Raw genomic sequence first — 20,135 nt, 5'->3', positions numbered from 1 at the left:
TGATGGAAAGAAGCTTATTATGAATAACAAGATATCCATTTTAACTTTATGATTCTGAAGCAATTTTAGGAACGGAGGACAAGAGATCAAATAGATATTATAACTAAAGAAATTACCATTGATTGTTCCTTTTTGGGTCAGTTTTTTACTGAAGTAACATTGCATTCTAACATAAATTACAGGTGTACATTATTAATCAACATCTTTGTATATGGCATTACTCTTACTATTCATGAAATTCCAAGGATTTTGAGAGCTATGACTTGTGGACAAAAACTAAATATATGTGAGAAATATACTTTGGCTATCTGGACGACCAAATACATATTTCCTACAAATTACTATATTACAGCAACTAATATTATTATTATAGATATCCTCACTTAATAACCAACCCCTTAGAAGATTATATGACAGAACAACCAAACCCTTAGATAAGGTTATATGATAGAATGTCCAAGTAGTTTTGACAAATGGAGTATTCCATACCAGCTGCCACTGAACTATATAGTTCGTCTGAACTGACACTGACTCAGGGTTCTCAGGACAATTCTTAGAGCAAGTGTTTAGATAAACCAGTTGGGAGTCCCAGTTCTATCTCCTCTAGAAACATTCTTTTTCCTGGAGGTAGGCACATTCTGAAGTCCCAGGATACTTGTCTAGAGTTTGAAAATGTTCTGGAGAGATCAGGAGAATGACTCAAGAGTCCAAAACAAGGAGACTTTCTTCTTCAGGTTAGTATCAAACCAGAAGACATTCTGACCTTTTCATTCTCACCTGGGACTGAATATGGGTCAAATTTATGGAAAATACTGTTGGTGCAAATCATAAAATGTGTATTAGCACTTACCAAGTAAGTGCTTGTAAGGTTCTATAAGCTCTGACCAGGATCTTAATGGCAATATATTGAAGGAAATCAGGCGCTCCTAGTCATGTGACCATGAGCAAATAAAATTTGAAACTTTGAGCCTTAATTTCCTCATCTCTAAAAAGGAACTACTATTACTTATAGAGTTGCTTATGAAGATAAATACAATAAAATAAATACACGGATATTACTTCAGGGTGTCACAAACACATTTTGTTTATTTTATTGTATTTATCTTCATAAGCAACTCTATAATATAAGTAATAGTAGTTCCCTTTTAGAGATAAGGAAATTAAGGCTCAAAGTTTCAAATTTTATTTGCTCATGGTCACATGACTAGGAGCGCCTGATTTCCTTCAATATATTGCCATTAAGATCCTGGTCAGAGCTTATAGAACCTTACAAGATTCTTGCCCCTGGGTTGACACAGAGTATGGATTTATTCTAGTGTCCCAACAAATGGACCTCTGGCCAGTGGCAATGACTCATAATTTCTAACCATTTAAACATCTTTGTCAATTACAGAGGAGGCTTCAGATATCATCTACTTTGGAACGTCCAAGAAACGGTTAACAACTTTGAAGTTTATTGGACAATATGGCAACGGTCTTAAAAGGTTACAATTTTTTTTCCTTTAAAGCATGTATTATTGATATTGGGGACACTGTTTAGTAAAAGGTAATCTTTTACAGAATGATGCATGTTGGAAAGCTTAAGAAAGAGTATTAATGTGAGAGTTCTGCCTTGTCTTTGAATCTCCATACTGGTAACTGACTTTAATCTTTACATTTTTTAGTTAATTCTCAAACAGGTAAGATCTTCTTACGGAGATTACTGAAGCCGCACTCCTGTATGTCTCTGTTCTGTCATTTCTCAGGTTATATTTTAGTTAGGATACATGTGTAAACACCTTATTTTATTAATCTGCCTCAATGAAAGGTGAGGATAAGAGGCTGCTGTCACCTGTGTGGCCTCTGCCAGGGACACATGGTGATGTTTTTTTGAGTCCGGGAACAGCATCTTATTTCCAGCAGTCATGTTTGAAACAAGAGTGTAGGGTGGGCTACATTAAATTCACCTGCTGTACACGAGGAAAAAAAAACAAACTCTATCAAACTCTATATTCCTGTACCTGTACCTTCTGGTGATGAGTCAGCAAAAGAGTAATTTCTATTTGAAGAAGATAAAGAGTACCCTGTTTCTTATTATGCCCCTGTTTCTTTCTTTTTTTTAAAAGATTATTTATTTATTTATCCATTCATTCATTCATTCATTCATTCATTCATTTATTTATACAAGCACTGGGTACAGTCAGAAGCGCAAGAGGGTGAGAGAATTCACCAGAGCCAGAGCGGGGAGCAGAGCAGGCAGAAGGACCGAAGTACACTGCTGAGGGGAGCAGCGGGCGGCAGGAGAGGTCTGCGCTCCATGTGGGACCCTCCTCCGGTGGCCGGGGAGCTGCCGGGGATCTAACCTGCGCTGCAGAGGCTGCGGGCAGCTTCGCAGCCCAGCACTCAACCACTGAGCCACTGGGGAGGCCCTGCCCCTGTTTCTTATCTTCAGTTTTTGAGATGCAAATCATTATGTTCTTTATTTTTAATATAGTGGATCCATGAGGATTGGAAAAGACTTTATTCTTTTTACAAAAAAAGAAGAAACAATGACCTGTGTGTTTTTTTCTCAGACGTTTTGTGAAAGAGAAGGCCTCAGTGAGGTAAGATTTGAGCTTTTCCACGGTAATGGTATTGTTTTCATTTACCACTTTAGAGCTAAAGTCTATCATGGTTTTCTTCTGATTATAATATATAAATTTTAGGAATATGTTTGGAAATGGAGAGAGGGTGGTAAGCTATGTTGGCGTATTTGGAAGTCTATCCTATTGGCCCTTTCATGAGTGGGTTTTTTGTGACTCCTAGGCAATTTTCTGAACTTCATCCATGTATCCAAACCTCCCAGAATAAAAGACTCCCTTTGGTGAAGTGAACCTTTTGGAAGAAGTTTACAAAACATTCCCACCACTTTTGACATAAGTGGATTATCATTAAAAAAAATAGATACTGGAGAAAGGGAACAAGATGGTAATAGAGAATGTTCCTTGTTTTGCTCCTAAGAGGGTCACATGACAGCTAATCAGAGGGACAGTATACCCAGAAATTCCTGTGACAGGGAGAAATATTGGAACATCCCTTGGACATCAAACAGCAGCACAGACTGCATGGAGGAGATTCATGCTTCATTGAATAAGAGGTGATAGAGAGAAATGCTGGTCTGGAGCAGGAATACAGACAGCAGAGCTGTTGCTCAGTCAGGAACCCTTAGGAGGGGAGAGCTAAGTCAGTTCCTTCATTGATGGGAAACAAGGGCAGAGTAGCTGGGGTATTCCCCACAGGCATGGTTCGCAGTAAAAAGAACAAAGTGCACTGAAATGTCCTCCCCTTCTCCCACTGCTCGGAACTGGTATTGAAAGTGCACCTCAGAAAGTGCACTGACAGCACACAGACTTCAGAGTTTCAGATCTAGTACCTCAGAGAGGAGGGGCTACATACTGGGGCCAGTCACCCCCTCCACCAAAAAAAAGTACATTTGAATCAGCCTCAGGCTCCTTCCATGTCCCTCCCCACCTGTTGACTCAGCAAATGCAAGATAGGTCTCCTCACCTAAGAAAGTCTGTAAAGGCCAAAAAACTAAAATTAAATAATGCCACCTGCCAGAAAAGTAATATTAGTTAAGCACTCTAACTTACTGCAAATATTTTTTAAAAGTAGGAAAATCTAAGGCATCAATATAGGCAGGAAAAAATATATATAACACCTGGCACCTTGAGACCTCAAGGGAATATGACATGATAAGGAGAGAACAGAATCAAACCAGAGACGTTATTTTCCTCAGATAGAGTTCAAAATTGCTATAATAAAGAAAATCAAAGAGATGGAAGAAAACACAGAAAAGCAAGTCAAAGCAATATATAAAAGCTAATTAAAGAGAAACAACAAAATTGAAAAAAAAAAAAAAAGAATGGCCTTTGGTGAAAAATTCTATGGGGATTACACCTGAGGGGTGGGGGAAGCCAACATTATTTAAAAATGAACAACAATGTAAAAAATATATAAATAAATAATGACCCGAGAAACATAATTAGTAAACATAAAATAAAAATTTAAATTTCAAGTAAGAAAATAGTTGAAATTCAGGATGTAAAGAGCTCAATAAATGACACAAAAATTTCTTGAGGGCCTCCCTGGTGGCGCAAGGGGTTAAGCACAGCACTATGAAGCTATCCACAGCCTCTGCAGCATGAGTTCGATCCCCCCAGCCGGCCAGGGAGCTACCCACGTGGCGCAGCAGACCTCTCTTGACTCTCCCACTGCTCCCCTCAGCAGTGTATTTCAGCCAGTCTGCGTCTTTTGTTCCCCACTCTGTTGCTGGTGAATCCTCTCACCCCCTACACCTCTGCCCTGTACCTCAGTTCTTATATGCATAAATAATAAATCTTTAAAAAAATTCTTGAGAAAGCATGGAAACAGAATAGACTAAATGGAGGATTAAGTCTGTGAACTCAAAGATGATAATGCACAAAGACCAAGGTAGAAGAAGAGAGAGAAATACAAAATAAAAAGAAAAAAAAAACTTCAGAAATTACCCAGTTACATTAAGAAAGGCAACATAAGGATAACAGATATCCCAGAAGAAGAAGTGAGATAGAGGAGAACACAGAGCTTTAGTCAAAGCAATAACAGAGAAAAACTTTCCTTACTTGGGGAAGGAACTGAATATAGTACTGTGAAGCTAAAAGAACACCTGGTTAGCTAAATGTAATGTGACCCCACACTGAGACACATACTGGTGAAACTACCAAGAATCCAATATTCACAAAAAAGAATATTGAAGGTGATAAGGAAAAAAAAAAAAACCAAACCCACAGTTAACCTGTAAAGGTAACCATCTGAGAGCCAAATGGGAGAAATTACAAGTATCCGATATATATGCTTTTATTCACTCCCTCCATCTGACAGCTATGCATGCTACATTCTCTAATCCAGAAACATTTTGTTTCAGTTCTTCCAGAGAATAAGCATCCAGTCCCTGTGGAGGTGTCGGGGAGGAACTATTGCCAGACTGGGATCTAGATGCTACTTCTACCTCTCTTCTTCCATCACCCTACCTCCAGAATTAATTCATACCATTGATCTCTGAGTCTTTAAGAGATTCTGAATTATAAATCAGGCTCAGTTTTCTCTTTTCTGGCATAGGCTTTGGATTGGCTTTCTCAGATTTGCTGTCATCTACTTTTCAGTTTCTAAAATGCTGATACTATTATTTCATTTTCCATCACCTAATTTAAATAGAGTGCTGAAGTCAAGTCCCTTTGTCCTTACATTCCACAATGAATCATTTTAGAATAAAACTCTGAGTATACAAATTTAATTATGCATCTGTTCCTTATGAAACTAGAATAGAAATATTCAACTTTGTGTTTTGAAATTTTGCTTAAGAGTGGACTAAATTAGAATCAGACAAAAGGATGATTGATTTTACCTGTGTGTTTCATAAAAATTGTTGATGTTGTTGTTTTATAGGTTGTGGTTCCAATACCTTCATGGTTAACAAGAACCAGAGAATCTATCACAGATGATCTTCAAAAATTCTCAACAGAATTGTCCATAATTTATCAGTATTCTCCATTTAAAACCAATGCTGAATTGATGAAGCAGTTTGATGTCATCTATGGGAAATGTGGTAAGATCATCAAAACTCTGAAATTTTTATGGAAATGTTTGTTTTCAGTGTCGTATGAAAGATACTATACATATGTTTTTATATTTTTCTTTTTACAATATGTGGCGTTTCACATGGGGAAAATCATTTGTTTTATCCATATCAGTTTTCTCTTAAGAGATTCAATCATGAATAACTCTTAAATCCCTGTCACTGAGAGAAAGGTTTGCACTTGCATGCATGTGGGGAAACTGGATAAGAGGATGATGATTAGGGGAATTCACAGATACTTTACCAGAGAGTAAAGTTAGGAATTGCTTATTGCAGTGGCTAGGAAGAGATGAAGCCATCTTAGTTAGAGTAAGTGACTTGTAAAGTAACAGATTGAAGTTTCTATGACAGTTAATAAAAACTTTGTAGGGCCTCCCTGGTGGTGCAAGGGGTTAACACACAACCAGTGAAGGTATTCGCAGCCACTGCAGCTTGAGTTCTATCCCCGGCTGGCCAGGGAGCTACCCACATGGCACAGCAGACCTCTCCTGACTTGCCCGCTGCTCCCCTCAGCAGTGTATTTCAATCTGCCTGTTCTGTTCCCCTCTCTGTCTCTGGTGAATCCTCTCACCCCCACACCTGTGGCCTGTACCCCAGCTCTTGTATGCATAAATAAATAAATTTTTAAAAAATAAATAAAATAAAAGTTTTGTAGAAATTCTTTAACAAATTAACAGGTCTTTCTGCATTCCACCACCCTCCACCAACTTTCTACTCAACATGTTCAATGTGCTGTCTACTAACATTTGCCAGTGTTCAGTCTTTCTTCTGATTTACACCTTTCATATCTAGAAGCAGAGAGAACCCTGCTCTAATGAAAGCTAGGTGTTTTTGCCATCCTTTTCCTGTTGTCATAGAGGAGAAAAAGTGACAATTAAATAGCTATTCACTTGGTTAACACATATACCATATATTTTAAGGATAGTGCAACCTCTTAGTTGAGTTCTAATTGTGAAATACTCATATAAGTAATAATAAAGTGTATACTATTTCCTGAATACTTTTTAAAATGCTTTATAAAAATTAACACACTGAATACTCAGAGCAACTCAATGTTGTGTGTGCCTCCTGGGCTCCATTGCATATATTAAGAAAGTTAGGTTCAGAGAAGTCAGGAAATTCATCTGAGGTTATCTAGTAAATGGTTGACCCAAGATTTAAAAATAGGAATTTAGATCCCCATCCAAATTCCTGGCCTCTACCTATTGTCCCATTTGCTTCAGTACTACCAAAAAAGGAGTGTTATTAATGCTTCTTTTAATTTCTCTGACAGTCTTGTTCATCGTCATAGCATAAACAACTTTGTAAGAATTTCTATTTTTTTGTTTTGTTTTGTTAACTATGCTTTAGACCAAGGGTCTGCACAATGGCACATAGGTCAAATCTAGCCCTTACCTGTTTTTATAAATAAAGTTTCCTTGGAGTGTAGCCACACTCATTCATTCATGTAATCTCTATGTTTTAATACAATGGTAGAGTTGAGCTGTGTTGAGTTGCAGCAGAAACCACACAGCCTGCAAAATCTGAAATATTTTCACCTGGCTCTTCACACAAAAAAATTGCCAACATCTATCCTAGGTTCAAAAAAAGCCACAACAGTACTTCATATTTGTACAAATTTTAAGAATTCATCTTTTTTCTACACACATTGATTCAGTTCTGAAAGTGAGACCTTTATCTACAATTCCAATTTGACTGAGGCTCCTAACATCTTTCATAATGCAAGTTATGAAAAGAATGTCAAAGCATAAGAACACTGTGAAAGACTTATAATGAATTGAGTAATAATAAGAAGCACAATGTTTTAGAAACTCATCCCTATTTGTCAGAGATTAGAATTTGCTATAAAACATATATCATGGAACTTAGCCTCGCTTTTATTTACTGAAGTACAAGAGGAAATTTGGTCTCTAGCAGGCTTAATTCCTTATATTAAGTACGAGTGCCATGGGTAATAATTATTTTAGTTCAAATATTGACCAAACGTCTGTTTTTCTACAAGGCACATTGCTGATTATTTATAATTTGAAACTTCTGCTTACTGGAGAACCAGAGTTGGATGTTAAAACTGACAAGGAAGACATACTGATGACTGGAGCTCTTGAGGAGTGAGTAACATGTGTGTTTGATAGAATGTCTCTCTACAGTGGCAGTGAGCTAGAGTAGGGATCCTGAATTCTCGTTCCAAGTCTGGGATCATTGGTCCTCAGCACTACAATTCATTTTACCCCAGTTCCAGATGAAGTAAGTTAGGCTGGACCTCTGGTTCCCAATCCTGACTGAGCCTCTGAGTATCCTGGACAACTTGTTTGGAAATAGAGGAACCTGTCTCATCTCAGACCTACTTCCAGAGCTGAAGTCTAAGAATCAGTATTTTTTGTATTCCTAGGTGATTCAGACCTACCAGCACATTTGGGGACCACTGGAATATAAAATCTATAAGGTTCTCTAATTCCAAAGCTCCTGTTTTATAAATATTAATACTGGGGTAATCCTTGGAGTTCATTATTCATGATAAATCATTAAAAATGGACACCAGTACAGTGTGAAGTTGAAAGGCACGTCACCAAGTGACAGTTCAAACTGATCCTGTGAACGGCACACACTCTGTTCACAAATAAATAAATGCATTCATTTCTCTTGTTTGTTAGGGATTCATAGGAAAAGGATGAGAAAGCACTGAAGGGGCTGGGTGAGATGTGTGGAGAAATAATTAAAAAGTTGTAACACCAAGGTTTCTCTAAAATAATTTGTATTTAAAACTTACTAGGTTGAACCTGTAGGTCCTTGATGTCAGAATTTTAAAGCTAGATGGGATTTTAAGGGAAATTGATCCAAGTGATTTACTTTATATATTCCAACAGAAATGTGAGAACCATAGATATGAACTGCATATATAACCTCAAATTTTCCATTAAACACATTAAGAAAAGTAAAAAGAAATAAGTGAAGTTAACTTTAATAGTGTTTTATTTATTTTTTTAATAATTTATATATACTTTACATCATTGTTCATTTTTTTTTAACAATGTTTGCTTGCTTTTCTCAGGTGTAGTCCCCATTGAATTTACACCACCAGTTCACCCATGCACCATTACCATAGTCCCTTATGTTCTTTTAATCTAGTATATATAAAATGTTATAAATTCAGCTTCAATATGAAAAGTATTGATGATGTAGTCAACAATTTTTTCATGCTAAGACTTTGAAATCCAGTGTGATTTCTACACATACAACATATATCTGTTTGGTCAAGTGCCCAGCAGCCTCATGTGATTAGCTTCTATTGTACTGAATGGTGATTCTTCAGACAAAGATGGTCAGGCATACCAACTTAACAGAAAATTTCTTTTTCTTTTGAGGTGAAATAAAGTCCCCCAGTTAGAAAATCTACTTGTTTGATAAACACATTTATAGATTATCTTTTCTTTATTTTTTTAACTTATACTTTTTCACATTCATTCTCTCACATGGGAATTCTTTTTTTTAAACATGTGGGATTTTTAATTTACACTGAAATGAATATTTGTTTGTTTGTTGGTTTGTTTCCTTTTGGGAAAAAATTTTCCAGCTTAATTACTGTTGTATAAATGCTGGGAAGCCTCTGGCCAACTTTCATATGCCAATTTTCGAAAAGAGGCTTAGAAATGTTTCTGGCAATTCCGTTACGGTCTCCTCCTTTTCCTGCTATCCCTGCCCTTCTATTTAACAGCTGGTTCCAAAACCAATATCTAATGCTATTTAATAACCCTGAGCATAAATTTTCAGTTATCTGTCAGAATGCTTTGGCATTTTAACACTAACATCAGGAAACAATACATTATTAGAGGAATAATTTGACAGCTGTCAAATTAACTAATTCTTTGGGAAAAGGTTCTTATTATTTCCAGATTGTTTAATGAAGCCAGAGCTGCTTAAGCCATTTAAGCTGTTAATTACAAAATAAAGAAAAAGGATCGGACCTAGGACATGTACAATTTCACTTTGGAATGTTGACTACATAGGATTTGTTTCCTGTGATTTTTCAAAGTTTTTATAAAATATAAGAAAATATTTTAAATATAGGGATGGGATTTTATGAGGAAGATTTATTTTAAAGAGGAGACCTAATTTCTGTACCAAGGATCCTACACATTTCATGGCTTCTGGTATGAGTATCAATATGGTGTCAGGATGAGGCAGCAATACCTCCTCTTGGGGGTAGTGAAGTCACCTTTGTTTTCTCCTTTAAGAAGTCAGGAGGTTCTGACATTAACATCTAATTCCTCTTAACTAAGGGTTGGAAAAAAAAAACTTCTAGTCTAAGATGGATCTTATTCTGACTTTTCTTCCATTTATGATTTGATATTTCAACTTCTAAATAAGTTCAATGTACATAATCTTAGTTTAGAGAATGAAGCTTTGGAGTATAGCAGTTTCTTTACCATTTCTTTTTTTGTGTGTTTATTGTATCCCTTAAAGCCACTACTGGGTGCCATCTTTTTTTTTTCCAAGATGACAATTACCTCATGAAAATTTCTTTTTTTTTTTAAAGATTTATTTTATTTCTATTTATTTATTTATTTGTTTGTTTGTTTGTTTATTTATTTATACAAGCACTGGGTACAGCCAGAAGCACGAGAGGGTGAGAGAATTCACCAGAGCCAGAGTGGGGAGCAGAACAGGCAGACTGACGAAGTACACTGCTGAGGGGTGCAGCGGGCAGCAGGAGAGGTCTGCGCACCATGTGGGACCCTCCTCTGGTGGCTGGGGAGCAGCCGGGGATCGAACCGGCACTGCAGAGGCTGCAGGCAGCTTCGCAACCTAGCGCTCTACTGCTGTGCCACCGGGGAGGCCCACCTCATGAAAATTTCATCATGAATTATGTTCAAACACATAGTGATTCTACATCTGTCCAAAACAAGTTTCAAGCCTTGGTTTGCATCTTTGGTCTTAGATGGTGTGGTCCTGTTGATTCTATAATTTAATTTTGTACATAGGGATAAGAAAACTCAGGCTTTCAAATGTGATTTTATTTGGTCTTAGAGAAGAGATTTTCTGATATTATTAACTTTCTTGCTTTTTTATTGTAAAATCAAAAGTGAAACAATTATTTTAAAAATTTCAAGGAAAAGAATTTACATATCATGTTGATTACTCTTATTATTCCACCCTATTATTTTTTAAGCGCAATTTCTCATTTTTCTTTTTTCATTAATGATTTGTTATGTAGTCTTGATTGAATCTCATTTCACAATGATTTCTTTATAAGTAGCTTTATCACTTTAATATTGAATTGATTTTTCATAATTTACATAATTATTCCTGGTTTGGGATAGTAGCTTTGGTCTCAATGATTATTTATGGATAACATTATAATAAGCATATTTATGCAAATGGATTTTTTCATTCTTTTAAGTTATTTTCTTAAATTCCCAGGAAGAGAACTACTGAGCAGTTCAACTACTGAACTTTCATGTAGTCCTTGTGAGTATTGACATCATGTTTAAACTTAGCAATCAAAATCCTTTATCATTCTGCTTTGAGTTGAGGTTCCAATGTAGTTATCAGACCTTGATGGGGTCTTTTTTTCAAGATGATACTTACCTCGTGAAAATTTCACTAAGAATTGTGTTCATGGACCTCCCCTGGTGGCGCAGCGGTTGAGCGCTGGGCTGCGAAGCTGCCCGCAGCCTCTGCAGCGCCGGTTTGATCCCTGGTCACTGGCGAGGGTCCCACATAGCGCTCAGACCTCTCCTGCCACCTGCTGCTCCCCTCAGCAGTGTGCTTCAGTCCTTCTGCCTGTTCTGCTCCCCGCTCTGGCTCTGGTGAATTCTCTTACCCTCCTGTGCTTCTGACTGTACCCAGTGCTTGTATAAATAAATAAATCTTTAAAAAAAAAAAAGAATTGTGTTCATGCATACAGGCAGTGGTGGCATGTGCTCTGGCAATACCAGTCTAAAGGCAACCTGTTTTCACTTAAGTTTAAAAATATGTATGGATAGATATTAGTCATTTGAGAATTTTGGAATGCAGATGAGGCAGAAGTTTTCATTTAACATGCAATATATTTAATCAGAATCTGTGCATGTGGTATGTGAAGAGTGCCAGGGAATCAGGTATAGGAGCCAGGGTTATATCACAGGGGAAGAGTCACGTTGAGTTCTATGTCACGTTAAATTTAGACAAGTTTCCTGAAAGGGAAGAAGACAACATGAAAAAGAACATTGTAAAAATCAAAAGAAAAGGGTTTGGAAAAGAGGCAGAAAAGGATTGAGAATATTGAGAAAATGAAAGCAAACTAATAATGGAAAACAAGATGTTTCTTCAACATTAGCTTAGATGATTTTTATTAACTGATGCTCTGTACCAAGTCTCACGTGTTAAACCTTTGTAAATCTTTCCTCCCCCAAGTTGCATTTTTTTTTTCCTTTGAGGTAGTCCATTTGTGCAAAACAAATGTTTGAGTTAATTCATTCTCTCCTTATTTGGTGTCTGTCGGTAACCTTCATCCACAATCGTACAGGTGACTAAAATCTAGTCACTTCAGAGGTCCTGTGTTGTGCCAGTGCAGTAGAACTAAGCAAATGGAAGATAACAGGTTGGTGGAACATTTTTTAAATGAACCCATGCCCATTATTACCTCATGTGTGGGTGGTGTAAGTTGGCATCTGCAAAATCTACAGGGTTGTAATTCTACTTTAGTGTGGCTTACCCAGAGAGTTTATGTAGAGAACAGGTATGACATTATAATTCTGTAATTCATTTTTTTTTAAAAATATTTATTTATTTATTTGTTCATATAAGCACTGGGTACAGTCAGAAGCGCGGGAGGGTGAGAGAATTCACCAGAGCCAGAGCGGGGAGCAGAACAGGCAGAAGGACCGAAGTACACTGCTGAGGGGAGCAGCGGGCGGCAGGAGAGGTCAGCGCGCCATGTTGGACCCTCCTCCGGTGGCCGGGGAGCAGCCGGGGATCGAACCGGTGCCGTGGAGCCTGCGGGCAGCTTCTCAACCCAGCGCTCAACCGCTGCGCCACCAGGGAGGCCCTGTAATTCATTTTTAATTTCATTCCTAGAACATAGAATTCTCTCTATGAAGATACCAGTATGCAATTACAGTTTTATCATTTAGATTTTGAAATTTCATGTAAGATGTGCCAATGAATCATGGATTCATGCATTAGGTTTCTTTACTCTCTCCTTAACCTCAGTCTTCCTTGTCTGCTGGCCCGGCTCTGGCCCTGTCCAGAGCATTAATCTTTGGGGAAGACAGTAGAGTGAGTATGAGGGGAGGGCTTCAAGCAGTACAAACACATTACTTTACTGAAAATTATTTAAACCCTCATAAATATACAAATGTAGCTTGAATTTTTAAGCAGATCTAGATTCTTCAGTATTTATAAGTTTAAATTTGATTTCACTCACACTTTTCTCAACTTTTTCTTTTGAAATAATTTAAATTTCAATGATAGGTAGTCTATTTTATAGATTGAGGGATGATTGGCATTTATATTTTGGTTCTTATTTCTGTCTTCTTTTATACATTTGAGTGACTTTATGCAGAATAGTGTGTCATTGTAATTAAGTATAATGGTAGTTAGACTGAGTTCAATTTATAGTTTTACAAGTTGTGTTATTGGGAAAGTAGTTAACTTCACAGGGCCTCAACTTACTCATGTGATAATAGTATTATATCACAAGGTTGTTGTGAAGATTAAGTGGTATATAACATGAAAAGTGCTTTGAACGCTACCTCGCATTTAGTTCAACTCAATAAATGTTAACTGTTCTTCATATAGAAATTCTACATTTCTTGTCAAGTTATTCCTTGGTATTTTGTGATTCTTGTTAGCATTCATATGTGTTTCTTTTTTCTCCATTGCATTTTCCAATTACTTGGTAGTGTCTACATAGAAAAGCCATTGTCTCTTGCCTGTTGATTTTATATCTCACTATTTACTGAATTTTTTAATTCTTGGATTCTGTTGGGAGAGATGGCATTTTAGTGATCAGTTACTTGTAGTCTCTGACCTCATGTTATATATAAAATGAAACTTTAATATCATCTACTTAGTATGAATGTTAATAAGTTCTTGGTGAGTTTTTGTTCCCTCCATCCTGCTTTTCCCTACAGTACTTCTTTCTTTTCTTTTTTTTTAAATAATAAATTTTATTTTTATATTCCCCATACAATTGCAGCCCCCCCATTCTGACCCCAATCCCTCCCCTCCCGCCCCCACCCCCCTAAAAGTGTCTCTGGTTCATAGTTTTTTGTTGATTTTGATTTTCACTTTCTTATAGTTATTCATTTTCCTGGTCCCTTATTTAAGTTTTCTAGATTCCTGCTATGAGTGAGACCATCCGGTATTTTTCTTTTTCTTTTTGGCTTATTTCGCTGAGCATGATCCCTTCCAGCGCCATCCATGTTGCTGCAAATTGCATGTGTTTATCTTTTTTGAATGCTGAGTAATATTCCATGGTATATATGTACCACATCTTCTTGATCCAGTCATCTATTTTTGGGCATTTGGGTTGTTTCCAAAGCTTAGCTATTGTAAACAGTGCTGCTATAAACATAGGGGTGCGGGTGTTCTTTGGAATTGATGTTTCTGTGTCCTTTGGGTAAATACCTAGGAGTGGAATTGCTGGATTATATGGAAGCTCTATGTTTAGTAGGTCCAGAAATCTCCACACAGCTCTCCACAGTGGTTGGACCAGTTTGCACTCCCACCAACAGTGCAGAAGAGTTCCTTTTTCTCCACACCCTCACCAACATTTGTTGTTGCTAGTTTTTTTAATATGTGCCATTCTCACTGGTGTAAAATGGTATCTCATGGTAGTTTTGATTTGCATTTCCCTGATGACAAGTGATGTTGAACATTTTTTCATATGCCTGTTGGCCATTTGCATTTCCTCTTCAGAGAAGTTTCTTTTTAGCTCTTCTGCCCATTTTTTGACTGGATTATTTTCTTTGTTGTTGTTGAGTCTCATCAGCTCTTTGCCGTAATGCTCCGAAAACAATTGAATATCTGGTCCATAGCAAGGAACAAATGAATTACTTCAGGTAAATGAAATTGAATGCCAGTATCTAGGTAATTTTCTGAAGTTATTGTAGATACTTTCATTGGAAGATACTGGCATTGTTCAGTAGTGGTTCCACTGTCCTTTATCCCTAAAGATCATTGTGGGTATTTGATAGGGTGAAAGAGACATTTTAGAAAAATTTTTAATTAAAGATTTATTTACTTACGCATACAAGAACTGGGGTACAGGCCAGAGGTGTGGTGGGTGAGAGGATTCACCAGAAACGGAGTGGGGAACAGAACAGGCAGACTGACTGAAATATACTGCTGAGGGGAGCAGCGGTCAAGTCAGGAGAGGTTGCTGAGCCATGTGAGTAGCTCCCTGTTTGGGGATCGAACTGGTGCTGCATTGGCTGCAAATAGCTTTATAAGTTGTATCCTAACCCCTTGCGCCACCAGGGAGGCCCCTTAGAAAATTTGTAAGTGCTTCTGCAACTTTGGAAATTTCTTTCAATTAGCAAACTGTGAAGACTTGATGACCCTAGTCACATTTTTCATAATTCCCTTTTTGGGATCAGGAACATGTGTCCATTTCACCTGATATACTGTATATAGGATTTCCTTGTGTCCCTGTTGCATTCAGTAACATTATCTTTTTAACATTATGAATTTTATACGTACTCACCTTTTTGAGAAAATAGAAGCACAGACTCCTAGGGAAAAAAAGGCCCATGACGGAGTTGGCTTTCATTAGAGAACCCTGCAAATCCTTGGCATCTCTCATGGCTCAGGATCTCAGGTGACTAGAGGAACCCATCCAAAAGAAAAGCCCAGAGATTAATAATATAACATAGAGCAACAGTTGAAATTGTGTGCTAAATAATATTTTGAAGGTCGGTGCCACATTGAAAGTGTGTTTTTAAATTGACTGCCTTTGGGCGCCATCCCATAATATCTCTAGTTTATGTCTTAGCCAAGCTGCCTGGGAACACATTAAAAGTTACACTTTCAAATTGCTGTAATGTGCTGCTTGCCATATTGTGGTTATGACAGAAACACTTTCCATACTTTGTGTGGCTTTTAACTTTTCAATTACCTCTTTGGGTGGACATTTCTCTTAAGTATAATCCATCCTATGATTAAATTTGGTTAACCTCTTCATAGTTCAGAATTTAAACTAGTTAACAATCTTTATGCACTTCTTTATATTGACAATAATATCGGCCTTGTTAATTTCTTTTTTTTTTTTTCACAGCAGAATTGTGGAACATTTATTCTTTTTTTTTTAAATAAATTTTATTTTTATATTCCCCATACAATTGCAACCCCTTATTTTGACCCCAATCCCTCCTCTCCCGCCCCCCTACCCCCCAAAAAGTGTCTCTGTTTCATAGTTTTTTGTTGATTTTGATTTTCACTTTCTTATAGTTATTCATGTTCCTGGTCCCTTATTTAAGTTTTCTAGATTCCTGCTATGAGTGAGACCATCCGGTACTTTTCTTTTTCTTTCTGGCTTATTTCGCTGAGCATGATCCCTTCCAGCGCCATCCATGTTGCTGCAAATTGCATGTGTTTATCTTTTTTGAATGCTGAGTAATATTCCATGGTGTATATGTACCACATCTTCTTGATCCAGTCATCTATTTTTGGGCATTTGGGTTGTTTCCAAAACTTAGCTATTGTAAATAGTGCTGCTATGAACATAGGGGTGCAGGTGCTCTTTGGAATTGATGTTTCTGTGTCCTTTGGGTAAATACCTAGGAGTGGAATTGCTGGATCATATGGAAGCTCTATATGTAGTACGTCCAGAAATCTCCACACAGCTCTCCATAGTGTTGGACCAGTTTGCACTCCCACCAACAGTGCAGGAGAGTTCCTTTTTCTCCACATCCTCGCCAACATTAGTTGTTGCTAGTTTTTTTAATATGTGCCATTCTCACTGGTGTAAGATGGTATCTCATGGTAGTTTTGATTTGCATTTCCCTGATGACAAGTGATGTTGAACATTTTTTCATATGCCTGTTGGCCATTTGCATTTCCTCTTCAAACGGCCTTGTTAATTTCAACTTAAAGAGAGATTCAGGGATTTTATAGGGCCTTTAGTTATAAATTTAGAAAATAATTTTGGTTATTTTCCTGTAAAAATAATGGCACTTTTGAGATATTGCAGAAGGGATCTAATTTAGCCTAGTACCTGGAGTTTAGGGTCATTTTCTTAACAGATGACCCTATAAGGGTAGCTCAGTGGTTGGTCTTCATAGGGGTCCCTTGTTTGTATGCCCTTTATGGCTAAATGTAGAGGGTGTCCTTGGTCCAAATGCCTGTGAGAGATTGTCCTGCTCTCCTCTTTTAGGCAATTTTCTTTACATACCACACTGTTCAGTAGGTCTACCAGTTCTTAAAACTCTCAAGTTTTAAAGAAATCACCTGGGTAAATATTTAAAATATTCACATTCTCAATCTCCAGCCACAAAGAATCTGAATCATTGGGTAAAGGAGATATGATCTTGGCCAGGGGATCCTTTTATCTGGCCCTTCCCTTACCCTTAATATAGTTTAGTGACCATAACAACCAACCCTCCCATGATAAGCACTAAATGGAACAACACTTAAAACAGCAGCAGAATAACATGATAGATGGGAATGGAAAGAGGTCGCACTGTGGCCATAGCCATAGCTGAATGCTGAACATGACTCTTTAGGAGTAGCCATGCAGGGGACAAAGGCCTAGATCACTCCATCTCTTCTTGTGCTATTCCACTGACTAGTAAGCCAGTTTCTGTCTTAAATACTTCCTTCTTTCCCCATGTCTGTCATGTGACTTTGTGAGTGCCTAGTGTTTTGTGCGTAGGGTGTATGTTTGTGTTAGAGGTTTCTATCTCGCCCTGTTTTTAGTTTATTATAGCCAGTTAAATAGAAAGAGAGAGAGGGAAGTATAGAGAAAGATAGATACATGGACACTTCTAGCAGTTTCAGACAGAACAGAGACATTTCAGAGGGAACAAGAGAATGTATCACTTGAAAATATGTGAAGCAGTTCCCGATGGCTAGAGTGTCACAGTATTTTTCTTTAGGATCTTATGAAGTTACTCTGCATACTGAGAGTATACTTGTATCAACTTCTCAAGTGAACATCTTTATAAAGGCTGATAGTATCATCATTTAAAATGATCAGTCATTCAAAAGGTAAGGAATCCCCTTTGCTTATTCTAAATTAAGCCAAGTCCTGAATAATTTTTTATTAACAAATTTATATAACAATATGTATTTTTAATTTTTGAAACAATTTATTGATTACATATAAATAGTGTATACTGGTCCAAAAAGTAGAACATATATTTAAAATTATGCATTTTATATTTTTCATATGAAATAATAGGTATCGAAAGCTTTATGTACTACATATAGTAATATAAATTAGTTTGGTTTATCTGTAGCTTTGGCTGCTACAACTTATTGTGCTGTTTTTCCAGTTTTATTGAGAAATAATTTGCATACATCACTTTGTAAGTTTAATGTGGACAGCATAATAGTTTGATTTATATCTATTGTGAAATTATTATTCAGCCTAACATCCATCTTCTCCAATAGATACCAAAAAAAGGGAGATGAGAAAAGGAAAAAATTCTTCTCATGTGAATTCTCAGGATTTACTATATATCATGTAGTAGCATTAGCTATAGTCGTTATATTGTACATTTATCCCTAGTAATGAAAGTTTCTTTTTGACTGTCTTCCCCCATCTCCTCCTTCTTTACCCTCTGCCTCTGGTAACCACCCTCAAGTCTGATCTCTTTCTATAAGCTTTTTTAAAATTTTAGAGTCTACATAAAAGTGAAATAATATGTATTTGTCTTTCTCTGTCTAACTTATTTAGCACAATTCCTTTATCTATTGATATTGTCCCAAATAGTAGGATTTTTCATTTTTTATGGTTGACTATTCCATTGTGTACACATTAGAATATATACATCCTGTGCATGTATAAAAATATACATGCATATATAAATGGATAAAAAAGCTTTGCATATATATATGCAAAAAAAGCTTTATATATTTTGATGCAAACATTTATGTTTTTGTTTCTTTGGATATATTCCCAGAAATGGAATTGCTAGATCATATGGTACTGTTTTGTAGAAAAAAATTTTGAAGGCCCTATAGTGGATGTATCCATTTACAGCCCTACCAGTGGTGTACCAGGGTTCCATTAACAGGTATTTATTACTGAGGATACTAATCTGATGGAATTTACAGACTGATGGAGAAGTAATTAAATACACAGGCAGTGGCACTGCTAAGTGGCAAATATTGTTTTGGGGAGGTGAAAGGAAGGAGACTACCACAGTAGAGTGATTTGCCCCATAATGGGCGCTGAGGAAGGCTCCGAGAGGAAGTGAGATCCCAAGTTGTATCCTGAAGGGAGAAGAGAAACTAACCAAAAATTGAATACGCAAAGACACGGGAATGAAAAAGCATGATCCTGTATCCAGGATCCAAAATGACTTGACAGAAGCTCGCTAGCTAGAGACCAGGTTGAAATGTTATGTGGGGCCAGATCATGAAGGCTCTTCTGAATCATATAAAGAAGTTTGAAAGTTAAATTGGGTGACCCATTTTATTTTTTTTTTTATTTTTTTTTATTTTTAAAGATTTATTTTTTATTTATTTATACAAGCACTGGGTACAGTCAGAAGCGCGGGAGGGTGAGATAATTCACCAGAGCCAGAGCGGGGAGCAGAGCAGGCAGAAGGACCGAAGTACACTGCTGAGGGGAGCAGCGGGCGGCAGGAGAGGTCTGCGCGCCATGTGGGACCCTCCTCCGGTGCTGGGGATTGAACCGGCGCTGCAGAGGATGCGGGCAGCTTCGCAAACCAGTGCTCAACCGCTGTGCCACCGGGGAGGCCCTGGGTGACCCATTTTATATAGACTTTATATTTAGCTTTCTTTGTCTTCTGTCAATCGTAGACATCACAACAACCTAAGATGTATTGTTTTTCTTTTTGTCACAAGTAAACAAGAGCTTTCAAAAGTAGGCATGTGTGTAAGAAAAGCATTAACCTAGAAGGCTTGCTTGCAAGCTTGGTCTTGGTCTGACTTTTGGAAACTGTGGGAACTTTTCCGGGCTCACTGTGTCTGAGCTATGTAAATAGTATCATGTATGTTAAAAACCTGCTTTCTATGTCTGGAATTTTGATACATGCTAGGCAGAGGATGTTTATATGACTAGCTCCCAGTAAAAATTAAATAGATAGATAAATAACCTCTAGTGTTGAATCTCTACTGGGTTTCCCTAGGCAGAAACATATACACACATTCCTGAATTTTCATAGATGGGGTAAGTGTGCTCTGTGTAACCCTCTTGAGAGGGAGAGAAAGCAGCACATGGATTCCTCAAGATTCCATCTGTCTTTCCTCCTAAGATCCACTATATGTCCTAACTACATCACTGTGAGAAATCTTAGCTGTGAGTGCAATTATATGCCGAGTCCCATAA

At 37.2% G+C, this 20,135-nt stretch overlaps 1 protein-coding gene across 1 annotated transcript in view; it reads left to right on the top strand.

Annotated features, from left to right (window-relative positions):
• Positions 1-20,135, top strand: part of MORC1 (MORC family CW-type zinc finger 1) — a gene marked incomplete at both ends in the record, with an annotated part of 136,048 nt that overhangs the window by 18,547 nt on the left and 97,366 nt on the right. Inside the window, 4 exons of the mRNA XM_084232652.1 lie at positions 1,394-1,484; positions 2,474-2,582; positions 5,446-5,605; positions 7,638-7,743. Of these exons, the coding sequence (XP_084088778.1) occupies positions 1,394-1,484; positions 2,474-2,582; positions 5,446-5,605; positions 7,638-7,743 (466 nt within the window). The remainder of the gene's footprint in view (positions 1-1,393; positions 1,485-2,473; positions 2,583-5,445; positions 5,606-7,637; positions 7,744-20,135) is intronic.

This window comes from Talpa europaea (genome assembly GCF_964194135.1).
Source record: "Talpa europaea genome assembly, chromosome: 4".
NCBI classification, from domain to species: domain Eukaryota; kingdom Metazoa; phylum Chordata; class Mammalia; order Eulipotyphla; family Talpidae; genus Talpa; species Talpa europaea.
The sequence above is the reverse complement of the archived record's forward strand: the minus strand, read 5'-3'. Positions and strand labels throughout refer to the sequence as shown.